This window comes from Colletotrichum acutatum (assembly GCF_030867785.1).
Source record: "Colletotrichum acutatum strain CBS 112980 chromosome Unknown BDZ83scaffold_25, whole genome shotgun sequence".
NCBI lineage: Eukaryota > Fungi > Ascomycota > Sordariomycetes > Glomerellales > Glomerellaceae > Colletotrichum > Colletotrichum acutatum.
The window spans coordinates 1-17,351 of NW_026849019.1; the positions used below are offsets into that span (position 1 = coordinate 1).

Below are 17,351 nucleotides of genomic sequence, written 5' to 3' on the forward strand. Positions count from 1 at the left end.
ACGTGACGAGCACCTACTCGTCATCCTTCTTAGTCGTCTCATACCTAGGTATTCCTTGTTAGCGACGGATCACATCAACGGTTGGTACGCATTGCATACCTCTTTCCACGGAACGCCCACACTCCCCAATTTCCACAGCTGACGTCCTGGGGATCCAGGTCATTCAGATCCCACCTCAAGCTGCGGAAAAGGTTTTCGCCAGGCTCCAACAGAACGTCAAATTCGCCAGCAGCGGTCTTTCTGACCCAATCGATATCTCTCTCCATATCAAACTGGGTGTAACCTGTAGCAATGATAGGGACCTTGGTCTCTAGAAGCATGGGAAGCGTCTCGGTCCACTCGTGGCTGCTTGCAGGATGGCCCAAACCAGGATGGAAGAGGCAGAAGCAGTCAAAGTACGGGTCGTAAGGCGCAAAGTATCCGGTCTTGTGGATGGTGTGGTAGTAGTCCACGATGGTGCTGATCTTCATCTTGTGCGATATCCGGTCCTCAATCACCATACCAAACGGGTTCTCGGGCGTCCGCTGCGGCAGGGGGAATTCATCGTCTCGGTTAGCCATGCTTTCGGGGCCAATAAAGATCAGATGAATCTTGCTCTCTGGGAAGAGATGAGCAAGCTGGAGCCAGACGTTTCTGGGCAGGGATGACTCGGCACGCGCTCCCAAGCAGAAGACTCTCACGGGAGGCGCCTCAGGACGGAGTTCCTTCATGGTAGTACCCTTTCCGGAAAGAGGAGGATGAAGAGTATACCGCAAAGCTGCCTTCTTGTCAGTTCGTCGCACTTGTGAAACCATGCAACTAACTCACCACTCAAACTCTTCAAACCCTCGCTCGTCAACCTCTCACCCTGCTTAACGCTGTAGGGGCTCAACTCGTGCAAAACACTGCCAATTGTGATGGGATATGTGAGCATCTTCGTGACCTGCCGCATGCTGCGCTCATCATTGATAGCCTCGAACTCGCGGCTGTACATGAAGGTGTCCCAGTTGGTCATGTTGACGACCGCCTCGGGCATCTGATCATCTGCCATAACGAACTCCGGGAACGTCCGGCCAGATCGTAGGTCATGGTCATCCTCGTTGATCTCCCTCAAAGTGTCGCAGATCTCAAGGTGAGCCTCGTAATCGTCCATCCAGTGCTCCTTGCTGCAGGAGACGGGAATTCCACAATCGGGACACTCGAAATCGACGTGCGCCGGGGCGAGCTGACCCGTTTGCGATTGTTTCTCCTCGCCATGGGGTGCGACGGTCGGAACCCTTGTCGCGCGATGATCGGGGTGAGAACAGTAGGCATGTTGGCGCATGAAAGCCGCACGTCGTCGAATCTCCGGGATGGGGGAATTCGTGAAAGAGTGAAACAGGTCGTCTGATCGGAGCTTGGGGGTCGACGATTCGTTGATAGCGGGCTTTACGGCTGCCGCTTCGCTCGAGGCTTTCGGGGACGAAGAGAACTGTCTCGTGGGCACATTGTTGGCCTTCGATCTCCTAGAAACGGTGGAATGGAGGCTTCGGGTCAAGTGGGCTGATGCGATGCGAGGGGTGATTCTGGGAACTCCGTTGGCAATCAATTGCCTTCTCAATGCTGCAGAGCATTGCCCGCAAGCGCTTGACGCTGCTCTTCTGAAAGCCGGCTCCATGACGCCCGATGGTATACGTAAGTCCAGTTGCGGCCTGCGTTGACACCAAGAATACTCCCTCTCTCTCACAAGCTTCCAGAGAGCTCTGTATCGACGGGGCCGACCCGAAATTTCGGGGAGCTCGGATCAACAAGATGCCGACGCCGTGGGTCTCCACCACGCAGGTCTCAGGTGCCAAGTGGGAACCTGGAGCTTCTGAAATTTCGTGCTGGAGCTTTCCAGCCTCCCAACCCACCATCACTCCAAAAAACACCATCGCGTCTTGTGCATTGCCCATCCATTCGAGCTCGAATTGTGAGGCCGCGCAGGCTATCTGCGCTCACCTGCAAACATGGCGACGACCTCGAACATGTTTCTTTACTCCCTGACCCTTCAATCGCCTACCAATGTCACACAGGCGGTGCTGGGTCAGTTCTCTGGCACCAAGGAGCAGAATATTGTGACAGCATCAGGGTCGCGATTGACTTTGCTTCGCCCGGATCCGTCACAGGGAAAGGTCATCACTCTCCTCTCGCATGATATCTTCGGCATCATCAGGTCTATGGCCGCTTTCCGCTTGGCTGGAAGCAACAAAGGTATGTCTCGTGTCCCACTCTCCATTTTAAGCTTCACTTAGTGATTTGAGAAGCTTGCCGGTCGCGACAGGCGTCGATGCAGTCAATGTCGCCCGACCTCGGATGCAAGACTTGATTGTCAAAGGACTTTGCTGACCTTGCGTCAAGACTATCTCATCCTTGCGACTGACTCTGGAAGAATCACAATCGTCGAGTACATTCCCGCGCAGAATCGGTTTCAACGTCTGCATCTAGAGACTTTTGGCAAGTCTGGGGTACGACGAGTCATACCTGGAGAATATCTTGCATGCGATCCGAAAGGCAGAGCGTGTATGATTGCGTCAGTCGAGAAGAATAAGCTCGTATACGTCCTCAACCGCAATTCGCAGGCCGAGCTCACGATCTCTTCGCCTCTTGAGGCACACAAGCCCGGAGTCCTGGTGCTGTGCATGGTCGCATTGGACGTCGGCTATGCCAACCCTGTCTTTGCTGCGCTCGAGATCGAGTACACTGAGGCAGACCAAGATCCTACGGGAGAGGCAGCTCGGGAAGCAGAGACTCAGCTGGTGTACTACGAGTTGGACTTGGGACTAAACCACGTTGTCCGGAAATGGTCCGAACCTGTCGATCCCACGGCTTCACTGCTGTTTCAAGTCCCAGGTGGTCAAGATGGCCCCAGTGGAGTCTTGGTTTGTGGAGAGGAAAACATCACATACAGGCACTCCAATCAGGAAGCCTTCCGTGTGCCCATCCCGCGCCGGAGAGGTGCAACGGAAGACCCTTCCAGGAAGCGGCACGTGGTGTCTGGCGTCATGCACAAGCTGAAAGGTAGTGCTGGCGCCTTCTTCTTCCTCCTGCAGACTGAGGATGGGGACCTCTTCAAGGCCACCCTCGATATGGTTGAGGATGCAGATGGCAATCCCACTGGCGAAGTGAAGCGGCTGAAGATCAAGTACTTCGACACGGTGCCGGTATCATCTAGCCTCTGCATTCTCAAGAGCGGTTTCCTCTACGCTGCTAGCCAGTTTGGCAACCACCAATTCTACCAGTTCGAGAAGCTCGGAGACGACGACGAGGAACTGGAATTCTCAAGCGACGACTTCCCAACAGACCCTAGGGCTGGTTACGAAGCGGTCTACTTCCATCCCCGACCACTGGAGAATCTTGCTCTAGTCGAGAGCATTGACTCCATGAACCCCCTTCTTGACTGCAAAGTAGCCAACCTGACTGGTGAGGATGCGCCACAAATCTACACAGCCTGCGGCAACGGTGCCCGTAGCACATTTAGGATGTTGAAGCATGGCTTGGAAGTCAATGAGATTGTGGCGTCCGAACTGCCTGGCATTCCCTCGGCGGTTTGGACTCTCAAGCTGAGCCGCGGCGACCAATATGATGCGTATATTGTGTTGTCTTTCACCAACGGAACTCTTGTTTTAAGCATTGGTGAGACGGTCGAGGAGGTCAGCGATTCCGGTTTCCTAACATCTGTGCCGACTTTGGCAGCACAGTTGCTGGGCGAAGACGGCCTCATTCAGGTCCATCCCAAAGGCATTCGTCACATCAGACATGGCCAAGTCAACGAATGGGCCGCACCGCAGCACAGATCCATCGTCGCGGCGACCACCAACGAGCATCAGGTAGCAGTTGCACTCAGCTCGGGTGAGATTGTCTACTTCGAGATGGATGGCGATGGATCCCTTGCCGAGTACGATGAGAAGAAGGAAATGTTCGGAACTGTCACATGTCTGAGCTTGGGTGAAATCCCCGAAGGACGCCTGCGAAGTTCATTCCTGGCTGTGGGCTGCGATGACAGCACTGTACGTGTCTTGTCGTTAGACCCCGAGTCAACGCTGGAGAGCAAGTCAGTCCAAGCCTTGACTGCTCCTCCATCATCCCTTGCAATCATTGCCATGGATGACTCCTCGTCCGGAGGCTCAACGCTATACCTCCATATCGGCCTTCATTCTGGTGTCTACCTCCGTACTGTGTTGGACGAAATCACCGGAGAGCTTACGGATACGAGGCAAAAGTTCCTCGGTCCCAAGCCGGTGCGACTTTTCCAAGCTACTGTTCAAGGACGGACCTGCGTGATAGGGTTGAGCTCCCGTCCTTGGCTTGGCTATTCTGATCCCATCACTCGAGGCTTCCTGGTGACGCCCTTGAACTACGTTGACCTCGAATGGGTTTGGAATTTCAGCAGCGAGCAGTGTGAAGAAGGTGTCGTTGGCATTCAGGGTCAATCACTAAGGTAAGCAAGCATCACGATTTCCTTCACTCGTTTCCTCCACATGACATGATGAGAAATTTGGGATCCTATGCCAAAGCGCTATGAGGTCTTACGCAACATACCAATTGTTCCTACTGAGTCATTTTCAACCTTGTTATTTTCTGCAGCCAAATTCTTTTGATCAGCAGCTGACGCAGAGGATTAGAATTTTTGCCATTGAGAACCTAGGAGACACCATTACACAAAAGTCGATACCCCTCACCTACACTCCGCGACGTCTTCTCAAGCATCCTGAACACCCCATGTTTTACACGGTCGAGGCAGACAACAATACGCTGCCACCTGACCTACGGGCCAAGCTCATCGCAGAACCTGGTGTCGTCAATGGCGACGCTGTGGTGCTCCCGCCTGACGAGTTCGGATACCCCAAGGGCAAAGGCCGCTGGGCTTCCTGCATCAGCGTCATCGATCCCTTGTCAGAGGATCAGCAAGTTCTGCAGACCGTTGACCTCGACAACAACGAAGCAGCTGTCAGTGCTGCAATCGTTTCGTTTGCTAGCCAGGACAACGAAAGCTTCCTGATTGTTGGCACCGGCAAGGACATGGTTGTCAACCCTCGCCAGTTCTCTGAAGGCTACATCCATGTCTACCGCTTCAGCGAAGATGGTCATGAGCTAGAATTCATTCACAAAACAAAGGTCGAAGAGCCTCCATCAGCACTCCTTGGCTTCCAAGGCAGACTACTCGCGGGCGTTGGCAAGACCTTGAGGATTTACGACCTCGGCCTGAGACAGATGCTCAGAAAGGCCCAAGCCGACGTGGCCCCGCAACTGATTGTGTCTCTGAGCACACAAGGAAGTCGCATCGTCGTCGGCGATGTCCAGCACGGCATCACTTATGTCGTCTACAAGGCGACGACGAACAAGCTCATTCCCTTCGTTGACGATACCATCTCCAGATGGGTTACATGCACCGCAATGGTGGACTACGAATCAGTTGTTGGAGGCGACAAATTCGGCAACATGTTCCTCGTCCGCTGCCCTGAGAAGGCAAGTCAAGAAGCAGACGAGGAGTCAGGCGGCCTCCATCTCCTCAACACGAGAGACTATCTCCACGGCACGCCACACCGTCTCAACCTCCTAGGCCACTCCTACACCCAAGATGTTCCTACTAGCATCACGAAAACAAGTTTGGTCGTCGGTGGCCAGGACGTTCTGCTCTGGAGCGGTATCAACGGTACCATTGGCGTTTTCATTCCGTTCGTGACCCGCGAGGACGTGGACTTCTTCCAGAACCTCGAGCAGCACATGCGTACCGAGGACGCGCCGCTCGCCGGAAGGGATCATCTCATGTACCGTGGTTACTACGTCCCCGTAAAGGGCGTCATTGACGGTGATTTGTGTGAGAGATACACCCTTCTGCCTAGCGAAAAGAAGCAGATGATTGCCGGTGAACTCGACCGCTCAGTAAGAGAGATCGAGAGGAAGATTTCTGACATCCGAACGAGGTCTGCCTTCTAAGGGCTTCGTTGGCCGGGATGGGTTTTTTGTTTTTTTCCATTTGCGGACAGCGTCACCGATCGAGCACATCTCGCAGAGGAGACATCGGGATGTGTCACGTGTATTGTGTACAAAGCGTTACAACGGTATATGGCAGCGGCGTTTTCATACAGGCCAAACAGAGCCATAAAGGTGGTTAAGGACATGATGACGACGCAATGAAGAAGAGCTCTAATAAGACCAAAAATGCACAAACGCCTGTTTCCCACTTCCGTATCGCGCCGAGTGAAGCCAAGTACGCAAATGAATCAAACTCCCACTCATCCTACTCCGTACATTCGACCCCGTCACGCAGAACCTCTCCAAAACGGCCCCCGATTCCGAGGTGCAGCTTTGGCCTTGTTCTTCCCCCTGCCGCCACCGCCGCCGCCGTCCTGGACGGGATGACTCTTCTCCCACGCCTCGTCGTCGGCGTACGCCTCCATGGCGGCGGCGAGGTCGTAGCCGACCTGCTCGAGGTACAGCACGGCGACGTCGTAGTCGGAGACTTTGCAGCCCGTCATGAAGCGGCGGATGCGGCTCTTGCGCAGCTCCTCCTCCTCGCCCTCGACGGGACGCGGGGAGAGGCTGACGCCGGCGGCGTAGTAGGCGCCCGGGACGAGGACGGTGCGGCGGCCGTGGAGGAGGTGGTCGCTGGTGATGTTGTTGCTGCGGCGGAGGACGGCGGCGGGGACGCCGTAGCGGAGGGAGAGGGAGGCGATTGTGTCCGTGTCGTGGTTTAGGAAGTGAAGGGTGTCTTCGGGGGGCGTGGCGGTTGAGGAGGAGGAGCCGCTGCTCTTTTCGTTGAGTTCTTCGTCGGCGCCGGCGTCGGGTGAGGTGTATGTGTACGGCGGGGGCGGGGCCGCCGGGGCGCCGGAGGAGAGGTGGTGGGTTGGCGGGAAGGAGGTATACGATGGCGGGTCTTTGAGGTTCGGGGGTAGCACTGAGGGCGCTGTGGATGTTTGGCAGTATGGGCAGTAGGATGCGAAGCGGGTGTTTTCCTGTATTACCGGTCAGCGTTCCGTTTCCAGTGGCGGGATCCGTGATAAGAGCATTTATTCGGCGGACGCACATGGATACAGTTCCCGCAGATGACACGCGCGCAGCAACCGAGTCGCCTATCGTCTGGGAGAGGTTTCTCGGTGGCGGCGCTGTACCTCGGCACGGAGCTGAGGAGCTTCGCGCAGGTACAGCAAGCTTCGTCGGATGGGTTTATGGCCACGTCGGTGACCTTCATGATTTAAGAGATGGACGAGGAGGGCTACGATGATTTCGCTTCTTCGTCTACCTTGATTATCCCAACAAGATGGTTAGGGAAGCTTGCATGACGCGTTTCCTGCGAAGTCAAGGAGGTGTCGACGGGACGGAAAGATGCGTGAACCTTAGTCCGGGACGATGAGCCGTTGAACGGCCTGGTGTCACGGGCTCTCACCCCCCCGCTGTCTTGCCACCCCCACTACTCCGCACCGCCACCGCGGCCGAGTCGGCCGGCGTTTCGACTGACGTCTTCCATCCGGTCGGGCATTTTAGCTTAGTAGCCACTGATAAGCGAGTACAGAGTGGACGAGTGGCTCGTCCTTTGTGTAAGACGATGATAACCACTTTACATCTGATCACTTCCCGAACTGATGATGGTTGTGCATAGAGTACAGAATCGATCCTTTCAACGACTCATTTTATGCGGTGCAATGTAACCTTACATTAGGTGCGTATGAATATTCGGAGTTTACTTTGGTCTGGCGCTGAGCAGAAGACGTGCGGTGTAACAAGGGTTTCAGAAATGGCGAAAGACTTCATGATGCAAAGGACCCTGCGTAGTTAGGCAGTCAACGAAGAACTTGCAATGCGTACGCCATGTTTAGAGTATCTAGAAAGAAGGGCTTGCGGCAGTGCCTCATACTTTTGCTTTTCCATCGTTTCTGTGCATTGTCTTGTGTGACTTCGGCAGACTGTCGATTGTGCTCATGTCGAACCATCGGCAGCCAGCCAGCTCTCAATTCACACGTGGTCATCTCTCAGCGTGGCCGAGACTAACTGAGCATATAGCATTGAGATGAAGAGTGGAATATGATGCCTTGAAAAAGGAAAAAGAGAAGGACAGTGATGAAAAAGCGATCATCCATAGGGAATCGAACAAGAGGTTAGGTTGAGTGAGGCTCGACGGATTCTGAGTTAGTACATCGACTCCCCCAGGTACCCCTCGGCCGCGTTTCCCTTGTGCCTCTTAGAATAGGAGACGAGATGCATTGACCCAAGTACCTCAATTCCTCCTTCCCTGGCAGCAGTGGCTGAATATAAGCTGGACGATACAACGGAGAACCTCACACAAGAGGAACTGATCGGGTGCTTGAGATATGAAAATATCATCATCACCTGATACGAACCAGCGAATACACAATCTCTCGATGATTCAGAACATTACTGGGTGAAAGTAATACAATCATTCGCACTCACGTTTGCACCGGTTCATTATCTGTGAGAAGCCTCCCATATCTCACCTCACCGAAAGTTTACCCTCTACGATGAAAATAACGGGCGACCCGCCTTCGCTCGAAACCACTCATTTCGTCCAGCCCATTCTCTAGATCTAGAAGCGCATGAAACTCCCTCGACGAGATTACCCTACAAGCTGTTGAGAAACTACGTTACGGTCACCAAGCCATACGCCTCCTTGGCCTGTCCTAAGCCAAGCCTCTATGCGTACGTACGTACGTACGTCTGAACCGACATGTCGAATCCCACACCCGGTCCAGACCCTAGAGTCCCTCTTCAACCAAGCCAACCGCCGTTCCGAAACCCCGTCTCCGCCGCCCGGACCTCCCGGTCTCTCTTCCCCATTGTTCCGGAATCCATTCCCCGTCTACCCTCCCTCTTGGCTCTCCATCTCTACACTTACCTCTCCTAAACAGGCATCTCTCTTACAAACCTCGCATGCCGAAAGAGCAACAAGGTAAAAGTCACAATCTCACGCGGATACCTCGAACCGGTCCCATCTCTGTAGAGTCAAGAAAAAAGTCCTACTTACGTAATTCCCGGATGCCCTCGGTGGGAACAACTGGGCCCTTCACGGGAAACCGAACCCAACAACCCAATCTCCTCTCTCTCTCTCTCTCTCTCTCTCTCTCTCTCCCTCTCTCTCTCTCTCTCTCTCTCTCTCCGCCCCCAATAATCCATGTCCCGCAGTTACGGTGGACCAACTGCTCAGCTTCGAGCGAGTTGCCATTAGGTGATGGAAACGTCCACATGCCTCTGCTCACAAAACAGGACGCACAAAGCGTAATCCACTACGAAGTATACGGAGTTGCAGGGCAGCAACACAGATGCAATCACTCAAATTAAACAAAACGGGGGGGCCAGTGCCCCAGGCCCCCAGATTCTTTCCCCGTCTTTTCAATATCAATCTCGCAAAGGTTCCAGACGGGGCAGCAGTCACACACGGCCGTTTCCATGCGTACACCTGCCAATAGACCCGCCCTTTGAGTTCGGCACTCGCTGACATGGAACCTGCCCGCCCGCCTGCCTACCTCGAAAGTAATCACTTGTCCAAACAACCCTCGTATCCTCGGGGTCATGAAATTGTGTTCTTACTAGCCTAGAATCTCGCATGTGTCACTTCCAAATCGGCTCACCGAATCCGGAAAGCCAAGGAAACGCAAAGATGTATCCTTACCGCAGGAAGATACAAGTCCCAAAAGTCTTGGAAAAGAAACAAAAAAAAGGTTCATATGATTCCAAACCCTCTTACATTCTATGACCAAGAGGAATCCAGGAACGCGCAGCTCGGACCAAGGAACCCCCCTGGCATCTTTCACCTTCATCCGGGCTCGTCCCCTTTCGATCCGAGTGAGAGCTCATCGTGACTCGTAATGCTGAGGAAACGACGCACACACCCAGAAAACTTTGGTAAACCTGAAGCACCCAATCCCCAGGCTTTTTCTTCGATACGCATATATCCCGTATGGTAACACCACGTGTCTTCATTCTCGAACCCACCAGGATAGAAGAAAGCCCTTGGCCATTACCTAAACTCCCAATAACGACGTCACATGAATGCAACCAACACTGCATCCTCTGGTCGCAGATACCGAGAGAGACAAGACACCAATCGAAATAGAGAAACGAAATCCGTAACAGTGAACACGCAATCCTCACCAGCTAGCTCGTAATAATGACGCCTTTTTTCCACAAAATAAGGTAGTATCATATTCGCAGGCAAGACGGGTACACCAAAAAAGCTTGAGCAAAACTAAATGACCCGATCAGAGGTCAGATTTCATTCAGCTAGCCACTTCAACTCAGTTCAAGCCAATAACATCCCCATGTACGGAACCGAGTCCGATGTCCGTTCGCCCCGTCTAATCCCCACACGCGCGGCAGCCACAAGTGGGCGCGGGTTTGTCCATTTCCCTCCCAGATGCCTCCGTGTTCCCACATCTTCCGCCGTCGGCCGATCTGGACCTTACGGCGGGGGGCTCTGGCAACGACAAGCAATCAGTCCGAAAACCATTGACACCCCGCAAACGATGAGTAGACGCTTGCTTCACTGAATAGATCTCACCCATTGTCCATTTCACCCCAATGTTGAAGACTCTTGCTTTGAAAATCCGAAATAGAAAAACTTTTTTTGGTTCCGCCTGTATCCTATACACCATCAACTATGCGATGTGTTTGTGAATGATGAAAAATAAACGCCATCAAAAACAAGCGCGGGGTTCCCTCTGTGGAAAACTTCCCGGCATATAAAAACATTGAAAAAAAGACAAGTACTGTAGGCCGCCTAACCTCCCGTGGGGTATTTCCGCCGCCCAGTTTTGACTGTCCATATTTCGAAAAAGACAAAAATGATTTTGTTGGCAACTTTTTTATGTCGTGATCGCATTTCCCCGTAGATGACCGCACGGCGCGGGTATTGAAAGCCATCTTGAAAATTTTTGTTTCCCCTCGCTGGTGTTTGTTGTAGTTAAGGACGCCGCTGTAGGCTTCGCCCAGAAAACAATCTCGCCGTCCGAATGCTGATGTCGTGTCGTCTCGGGTATCGAGTTCTCATCGCTCCCCGCAAACCTCCTCCCATGTTCACATGATTAACTTTTCTTTTTTCGAACCAAGATAGCGACCATATAGGCCCTGATAAAACAAATTTGGACAAATCCTCCTCTTTAATCACAACGGTCCCCGTCCATGTGCGGGTGTCGATGATTTCGATTCTTTCACCAAATGGGCGTAGGGTTACCGCATGTTGCTCGTATCGAAAGAGAATTGTGATGGGAAGGCCATGCTGGCGCTCAGTCCAAAGGGATCCCAATCAATGCCGGTATCCAAGAGCTGGGTCATGGAGGGATATGCACCCTGGGTCGTGTGGGCAGGTTGTGGAGGCTCGGCCTGAGATGTCATGTGCTGGCCGTGGCCGGGACCAACAGAGTTTGGCGAAGTCATCATGTGCTGCGGTGCGTCGCCAGAGAAGCCGCTAGGATATGGTCCAGGTCCGCTTGGGGTGTCGATCTCGGAGTCTTCGATCATGTCCGCTGGAGCATCATACTCTTGTTCTGAGCTTGGTGTTAGGAATGAGATGGCAAGATTCATCAGTAGATGGGGCAAGTTGACTGACCTAGCTGCTCGATGTGGTTCTGGAACCCAGGTGTTGGGTAGTATGAACCGTTGTTGCCAACGCGAGGAGGGCCGCCGGACATCATGTGAGCTCGAGCGGCCGGGTTCATGGGACCCATGGGGCTCAGTTGAGACTTCATGGACGGTGCCATGCCAGGACGAAGCGGTCCGTGGTCAGAGGCTGCCGGTGAAAGAGCCTGCTGGCCGCCATACGGTGCCGTGCTTGATGGCGAGTTGGAGTGTGATGAAGGGGTAGGCCGGCCCTTTGGTGAAGCAGCAGAGTGTGCTGCTTGTATCGGCGGGGGCAGAGGACTGATGCCAGGCTCTAGCTTCGGGGCGATGCTCGAATTGGATCGGCGAGACTGGTGGTGTCGGTTCAGGATGGCTCGCTGGATGGGAGGTGGCTGGACCATGTTTTGAGGAGCATGCGTCGGCCCCAAGTTGGGGCTGCCAGTTTTGGCACGAAGCTCAGCTTGAACATCGATGCCTGATAAATCGTCAATATCAAAGGCGTCTGAAGCAATTGAAGGCGTGTCAACGTACCTTTCTCCAAGAGGATGCGTTCCAACAAGGAGTTCTTGTAGCGCAGCATCAGACACTCATCGGCAGCAGTCCGATGAGCGGCCTGAAGGTTGTGCAGGTTGGACTCATGAACACGGATGGCTTCCTCGAGCTGTTTGATGTACTCTGTGCGACGCTCGCGGAAGGCAGCTTGAGCCTGGCGGTTGCGTTGCTTACGCTCCTCGGACGTGGCGTAGATCTTGGGGTAAACAATTAGCCTTCCTGTCGAGCGGGAGTTGAGATAGGACCAAACAAGGTTTCGTCCCAGGTGAAACCTTAAGATTGTGTGACACAGACAAAAGTCTGGGGAAGTTGTAGTGTTGATAGAGAACAACAAACACAAACACACACACAGAAGGTCGCACACTTGAGTGAAGGTGTTGATGCTGAGATATGCAATGTGGGAAAAGAGAGTTACTCACAGGCTTACGGCCACCCTTTCGCTTCGGTTGCTGGCCCTCGGCAGCACCATTGGCATTGTTTGAAGTGCCATTGGGCGCAGGCTGATGTTCGCCCTCGGGACTAGAACCCACGGTCTCTGGAGTGTCCTCCTTGACGGGATCTTTGTTGTCGATGGACATCTTATCTGCCATGCCTTATCTGGTCCGGGGGTTGAGGCAGGTTGCCGGTCGGCGTTGGCGGCAGCGTGAGCGGCAGCGGCAACGCAAGTACGGGAGGATCTGGATCTAGATCTGGATCTGTAGATAGGACGCCGTTGTGACGTCGCGTGTTCCACACTCCCAGCCCTACGATGTTCTGGAAGTGTTGGTTGTATGGGTGTTTGGCACTTCTCGCGCGTGGTTGCGGGCGCAAAAGAGATGACAAGCAGGGACGGGGTCGTAAAAAATTGCCCGAAAAAGGGATATCCGGGGGAGAAGTTGCCAGTGGCGCCTACGAGCGCCCGCACGGAATTGGGGCGAAACCGCCAGCGTGGTAGAGGGGGACTTGGAAAGGGTGGGAGAATCTAAACAGCCGCGAGATAAGGTACGGAGCGGTGCGCTGCTGAGACTGTGACTGGGGGGAAAACCATCCAAGCGGGCGCAATTGAGCTTCAGTTGAATCTTTGACAGCTTGTTTTTGCCAGCCCAGAGATAAGGGACGCAGCGATGAGAGGTTGCAGTGTGTAAGGAAATGGAAGAGAGCGGCGGTCTTTTATGTAATGATAATAAACTGGTCAGCTTGAGGGGGGGCGCACTCCAGCCATTCGCCTAGACCCAGACTTTGCGGCTTGCCAGACACCACCGAGCAAGGCCGCCGGCGTGGGAGTAGGGCGTGCAGCGACGAGCGGAGAGGGGTGAGGGATGAGGGATGGATGGGATGGGATGTGTGACTGGTGACTGTGAGAAGAGACGGTGGGGATGGAGGGGATTCGAGGAGGAGGGGGGTGTGAATACGGATACGTGTGAGTGAGCGTCCCTCTTGAGAGGAGAGGTCAGGAGAAGACTTCCGACTGTGAGAGAGAGGGAACGAGGGGGTGTGTGGGGAACAGGATGTAGTGTAGGCCAAGCTAGACCGGGTCGTTGTTCCTGTTAAAAAGGACGGGATGTTCTGCTTCACAGCGTCCACATAGCTTGACAGGATGGGACCTGCTTGTCTCTTCTCTTTTTCTTGTGGTTTGTGTGTCTTGGTTCTCTTCCACGGTCTTCCCCACGTTTTGGTGCAGATGCTGTGCAGACACACAGACAACCGGATGTTCAATTCGTATGGTTGAGAGGGCCAAGCCACTCTGTCTCTTTTGCCTAGGGTCTCTGTAGCTGGTTGTCTTGATCTCTCTAGACCACGCACACACACACAGTTGTGAGAGCTGAGTGGCTGGTCGAGTTGGATTGGTGGTGGCTACTCCGACAACGTGAGAGGGCGAAACCGAGAGAGAACAGAGGATCGGGTGAGCAGCACCAGACGACGAACGATGAAGGGTGTGTGGTGGCAGAATCTGTTGCCTCCTTCTCTCTTTCGACGATCCAAACGCAGCTGGGGCCACTATGTTGTGGCACCTTCGACGACGAACAGCCCGCAAGCACGAGACGATGATGCTTGAAGGATGGATGGATGAGAGGGTCAATGGGACGAAATGTCGCTCCAATGGTGAAGGTAACCCAACAAGGGAAAGGGAAAACAAAAAGGACAACTCGGGCCTGGTGCTGGTGCTGGTGCTGGTGCTGGTGGATGGATTGCTGTAAAAAGCCCCCAATCGATGCTTCGCGCCCCTCGCCTCAGCTTCCCGAGCTCAGCTCCAACGACGATGCAGTTCGCTACGCAAGTTGCGCGGATGCTGCGCCAGCTCAGTTAAACCCCGCTTCTCACGCTCGCGGTGGAGGGAAAGGGATGTGGAAGGTGAGAGGGGTCGTAGAGGTAGGTGTGCGCCTCTTCCCTCCGGGCTCTGGGCTCTGGGCGTGATGATGGCTTGCTGCGCGATGTCGCTGTAGCGCTGTCTCGGCCTCCCGTCGTTCGTTTGGTTGTAGTCTGGTTGACGGCTCGTACGGATTTCAACGGCGTTTCGATGTGCCCTGCATCCCTTTTTGGGTTCTTGCAGATCAGGTTTCCTATATCCAAGGACCAAAGGTCAAGTTTAATGATGTATGAAAACGTTTGGGATGGCCAGAAAAGCTTTTCAAAACCCTTTTCCACATACAGCCTGCACACGAGGTGGGACTCTTCTTGGTTATATGGCATTGGAGAAGCTCAGACTGGTACGGGGTACTTGATTGGAAGTCACTTTTACTCTCCAGCTGTTACTGCGTAGAATGCGCCCCCTCCACAACCACACACACCCCTGGCCAAGTTTCCCAACTGGCATGTTTTTGTGGCACATGAAGCATTAACATGAGCATTCGTCCCGTGGAGAAAAAAAAAAGGTGGGAAGCTGGGCCAGAAACCAAGGCACTTGCCTCGTCCTGTAAAGTGGGCAATTATTGGTCCAGAACCTCCTTTCCATCCAAAGGCTATCCAAGGCCAAGGGTGTCAGTGACGACCACCGGTCTGAAGTCTTTGGGAGGAGTCTGTGAGCAGGAGCCAACCTACTATGTACATCGCAGTGTGTACACTTCCAGCCTAGGTGACTAGGAGGTGGCTGTTGAGCTGTTCATCGCGCCCTATACGATATTGTGCCGGGCAGCCTCTTTCCTTTGACGGCTTGACCAGTGACCACCACCAAAAAGCTTGAGTTCCTCGACTCTCATCACGTTCCTGAAGTAATTCGAGGTCCCGTGCCGTCTGACCAGGACCTGCCCGCACCATCTCTTGGCTCTTTTGGCTGCCATCTCTCTCTCCCTCTCTTGAAGTCGAAGCTCAGGGAAGGGGTCATGTTGGGGAACCTTGCCCCCAATCACCGTCACGACACCCCCAAAAGAGGTCGTCCTCGTCGGATCGTTGCGGCAAGGTTCGTATATGGCACACTTTGCCAAGCCTAGACATGCAACGCAACACCTGCTCTATGGAAACTATTTGCTGACTCGGAGACGTGAGTTTTGCGGTTGCATTCGTGACAGACATGGACAATATCCGTAGGTTGATGCGCTTGTGCGGTTGCCAGACTGATACCATACCAAAGGTCAATCAAGTCCATCCAGTAGACCGGAATCGAAGATCCATCCGCGTGTGTAAGAAAAGGCGCGGCAGTAGGTACGGATACTCCGTACGGCTACTCAAAATGCATCATTAATGCAAGATGCAATTGCCCGCCGTTGGACCTATCTGCCCAGGTCCACCGTTCAAGGCTGGCGGATTGCGATGGTCGCAGATGAACCCAAACAGTGATGCAATGTTAAACCTCCATCAGGACCAATCTCCCACACTCCGATTCGGAGATGCCCCACAGGCATTTCCCTGCGTAGCCATCAAATTCGTCAACAAGACCACCGCAAGACCAAGTGACACAGACTGGTTCTGTCATTGAACCACGGTTGAGGCATCATCACCACGAACGACCATCCTTGGCGCAAAGGGAAAAGAGGTCATTTCACCCAGCCCTTCCAGACGCAGAACGTCCCAGGCCCAGGCGTGCCTCGCGGTAGGCCGGCGTCGCTGGCGACTGGTCGTGCTCGCTGGGCTTGGGGTCATCAGACGAAGCTGGGGCCGGGCTTTGAACAGGAGCGGAGCCACGTTCGCAATCGATCAAATTTTCAGATCACCTGAGCTCCAGCCAGGCATCCGGGCGGCGGAGACCAACCTCAGACCTGGTTGCTGTCCAGTCCAGTTGCGCGGCAGTCTCACACACACCAAAAACCAACGCCCCTCCACCAATGTGGCATTCTTGGAGGTACCTGCGCAAGATGTACCTCTGGCTGGCGAAACGTTAAAAACGTCTCGGTGGCCGTCAAGAAAACAAAGGGTGCGGTGCCTGTCGGTCTCTGCGAAAAAAGTTGCGTAGATATTTCCGAGTTGTGTCCTCCAGTCGGAGTGAGGCTGAGATGCGTGATTTGGGAACCGGAGCCCCCATGAACTTGAAGATAAGAAGCATCGAAAAACCTATCCTTACCCCAGCTGATGATCGCCAGTTGGGGAGTTTGACAAGGCAGAAGGAGTATTTGCTAGATTGACCTCCTTTTCCCCCACGGTCTGAAGGCTGAAGGCTGAAGCATCTGGTGGACAGTCTAAAAGCATTGGCATCACACCCAGGCTTCGAGCACGGCGGTACCGATGCAATGATCAGCGACGGGCAGCATTGGGAAGTGCCGTAGGTTGTGACAGCCCTGAAAGCGTTTTGCAGGCTTCGTTTTGCAGGCTTGTAGGCTTGCAGCACAGATTGGCACGAATTGGCAGCCCCCAAAGGGCCTAGCGACATTTGGACGGCATCCCTGCGAGACTGCGCGGTAAGGCAACGTTAGCGACCACACTAATGGATGCCTGCCTCAGATCCTTGAGAATGCAGAATTTGCATCTCCGCGGAGCACCCCTCTCCAGCTGTGACGAAGGCCACAGCAGGACGGACGCGGTTGAAGTTGGTGTGGTGGTCTATCCTGGCGTGGGAAAGGTTTGGGAGAGAAAAAAGGGTTGGCGGCCAATAATTGAACGATTTTGTTGCCCATTCAAGACAAAACGCACGCCTCTCATTGTTACGGCAGGACCCGAGCATTCGGGAGAGGGCAATGGCGGCGGCGTTTCGTCACACCTTCATTCATGCTGCAGCTGCGATGTTGAAATATTTTTTTTTTCCAACCCTCCGTCATGCTTGGAGATGTTCTCCAAAACAACCCCCAACGCTTGATACACTCCAACTCTTTGGTTTGGGT

The 17,351-nt window shown here is 53.9% G+C and overlaps 4 protein-coding genes across 4 annotated transcripts; 1 reads left to right on the forward strand and 3 right to left on the reverse strand.

Moving 5' to 3' along the window:
- Window positions 1-1,699, reverse strand: BDZ83DRAFT_613052 (zinc-finger of mitochondrial splicing suppressor 51-domain-containing protein). The gene is made up of 3 exons (XM_060507740.1): window positions 808-1,699; window positions 100-757; window positions 1-44 (listed from the first exon to the last, which is right to left on the reverse strand). The coding sequence occupies exons 1-3, from the start codon at window positions 1,634-1,636 to the stop codon at window positions 14-16; spliced, it is 1,518 nt and encodes a 505-aa protein (XP_060367330.1). The 5' UTR covers window positions 1,637-1,699; the 3' UTR covers window positions 1-13.
- Window positions 1,700-1,967: 268 nt separating this feature from the next.
- BDZ83DRAFT_572631 (pre-mRNA-splicing factor rse-1) lies at window positions 1,968-5,937 on the forward strand (the record flags this gene model as incomplete). Its single annotated transcript, XM_060504533.1, has 3 exons — window positions 1,968-2,211; window positions 2,359-4,438; window positions 4,623-5,937. 3 exons carry the CDS (start codon window positions 1,968-1,970, stop codon window positions 5,935-5,937), a joined length of 3,639 nt encoding a protein of 1,212 aa, XP_060367331.1.
- Window positions 5,938-6,263: 326 nt separating this feature from the next.
- Window positions 6,264-9,068, reverse strand: BDZ83DRAFT_739493 (uncharacterized protein; the record flags this gene model as incomplete). The annotated part of the gene is made up of 3 exons (XM_060513044.1): window positions 8,933-9,068; window positions 7,028-7,152; window positions 6,264-6,956 (listed from the first exon to the last, which is right to left on the reverse strand). The coding sequence occupies exons 1-3, from the start codon at window positions 8,946-8,948 to the stop codon at window positions 6,264-6,266; spliced, it is 834 nt and encodes a 277-aa protein (XP_060367332.1). The 5' UTR covers window positions 8,949-9,068.
- Window positions 9,069-11,181: 2,113 nt separating this feature from the next.
- Window positions 11,182-12,701, reverse strand: BDZ83DRAFT_572776 (uncharacterized protein; the record flags this gene model as incomplete). The annotated part of the gene is made up of 4 exons (XM_060504546.1): window positions 11,182-11,498; window positions 11,561-12,046; window positions 12,103-12,319; window positions 12,543-12,701. The coding sequence occupies 4 exons, from the start codon at window positions 12,699-12,701 to the stop codon at window positions 11,182-11,184; spliced, it is 1,179 nt and encodes a 392-aa protein (XP_060367333.1).
- Between the last annotated feature and the right edge of the window lie 4,650 nt (window positions 12,702-17,351).

What these genes read in the sequence shown, in the direction of transcription:
- BDZ83DRAFT_613052 (XM_060507740.1), bottom strand. Translation starts at nt 1,636, where the DNA reads ATGGAGCCGGCTTTCAGAAGAGCAGCGTCAAGCGCTTGCGGGCAATGC. An exon ending in GGGTTTGAAGAGTTTGAGTG is followed by an intron (nt 758 to 807) that starts GTGAGTTAGTTG and finishes ACAAGAAGGCAG; the next exon opens with CTTTGCGGTATACTCTTCAT. An exon ending in TGGGCGTTCCGTGGAAAGAG is followed by an intron (nt 45 to 99) that starts GTATGCAATGCG and finishes AGGAATACCTAG; the next exon opens with GTATGAGACGACTAAGAAGG.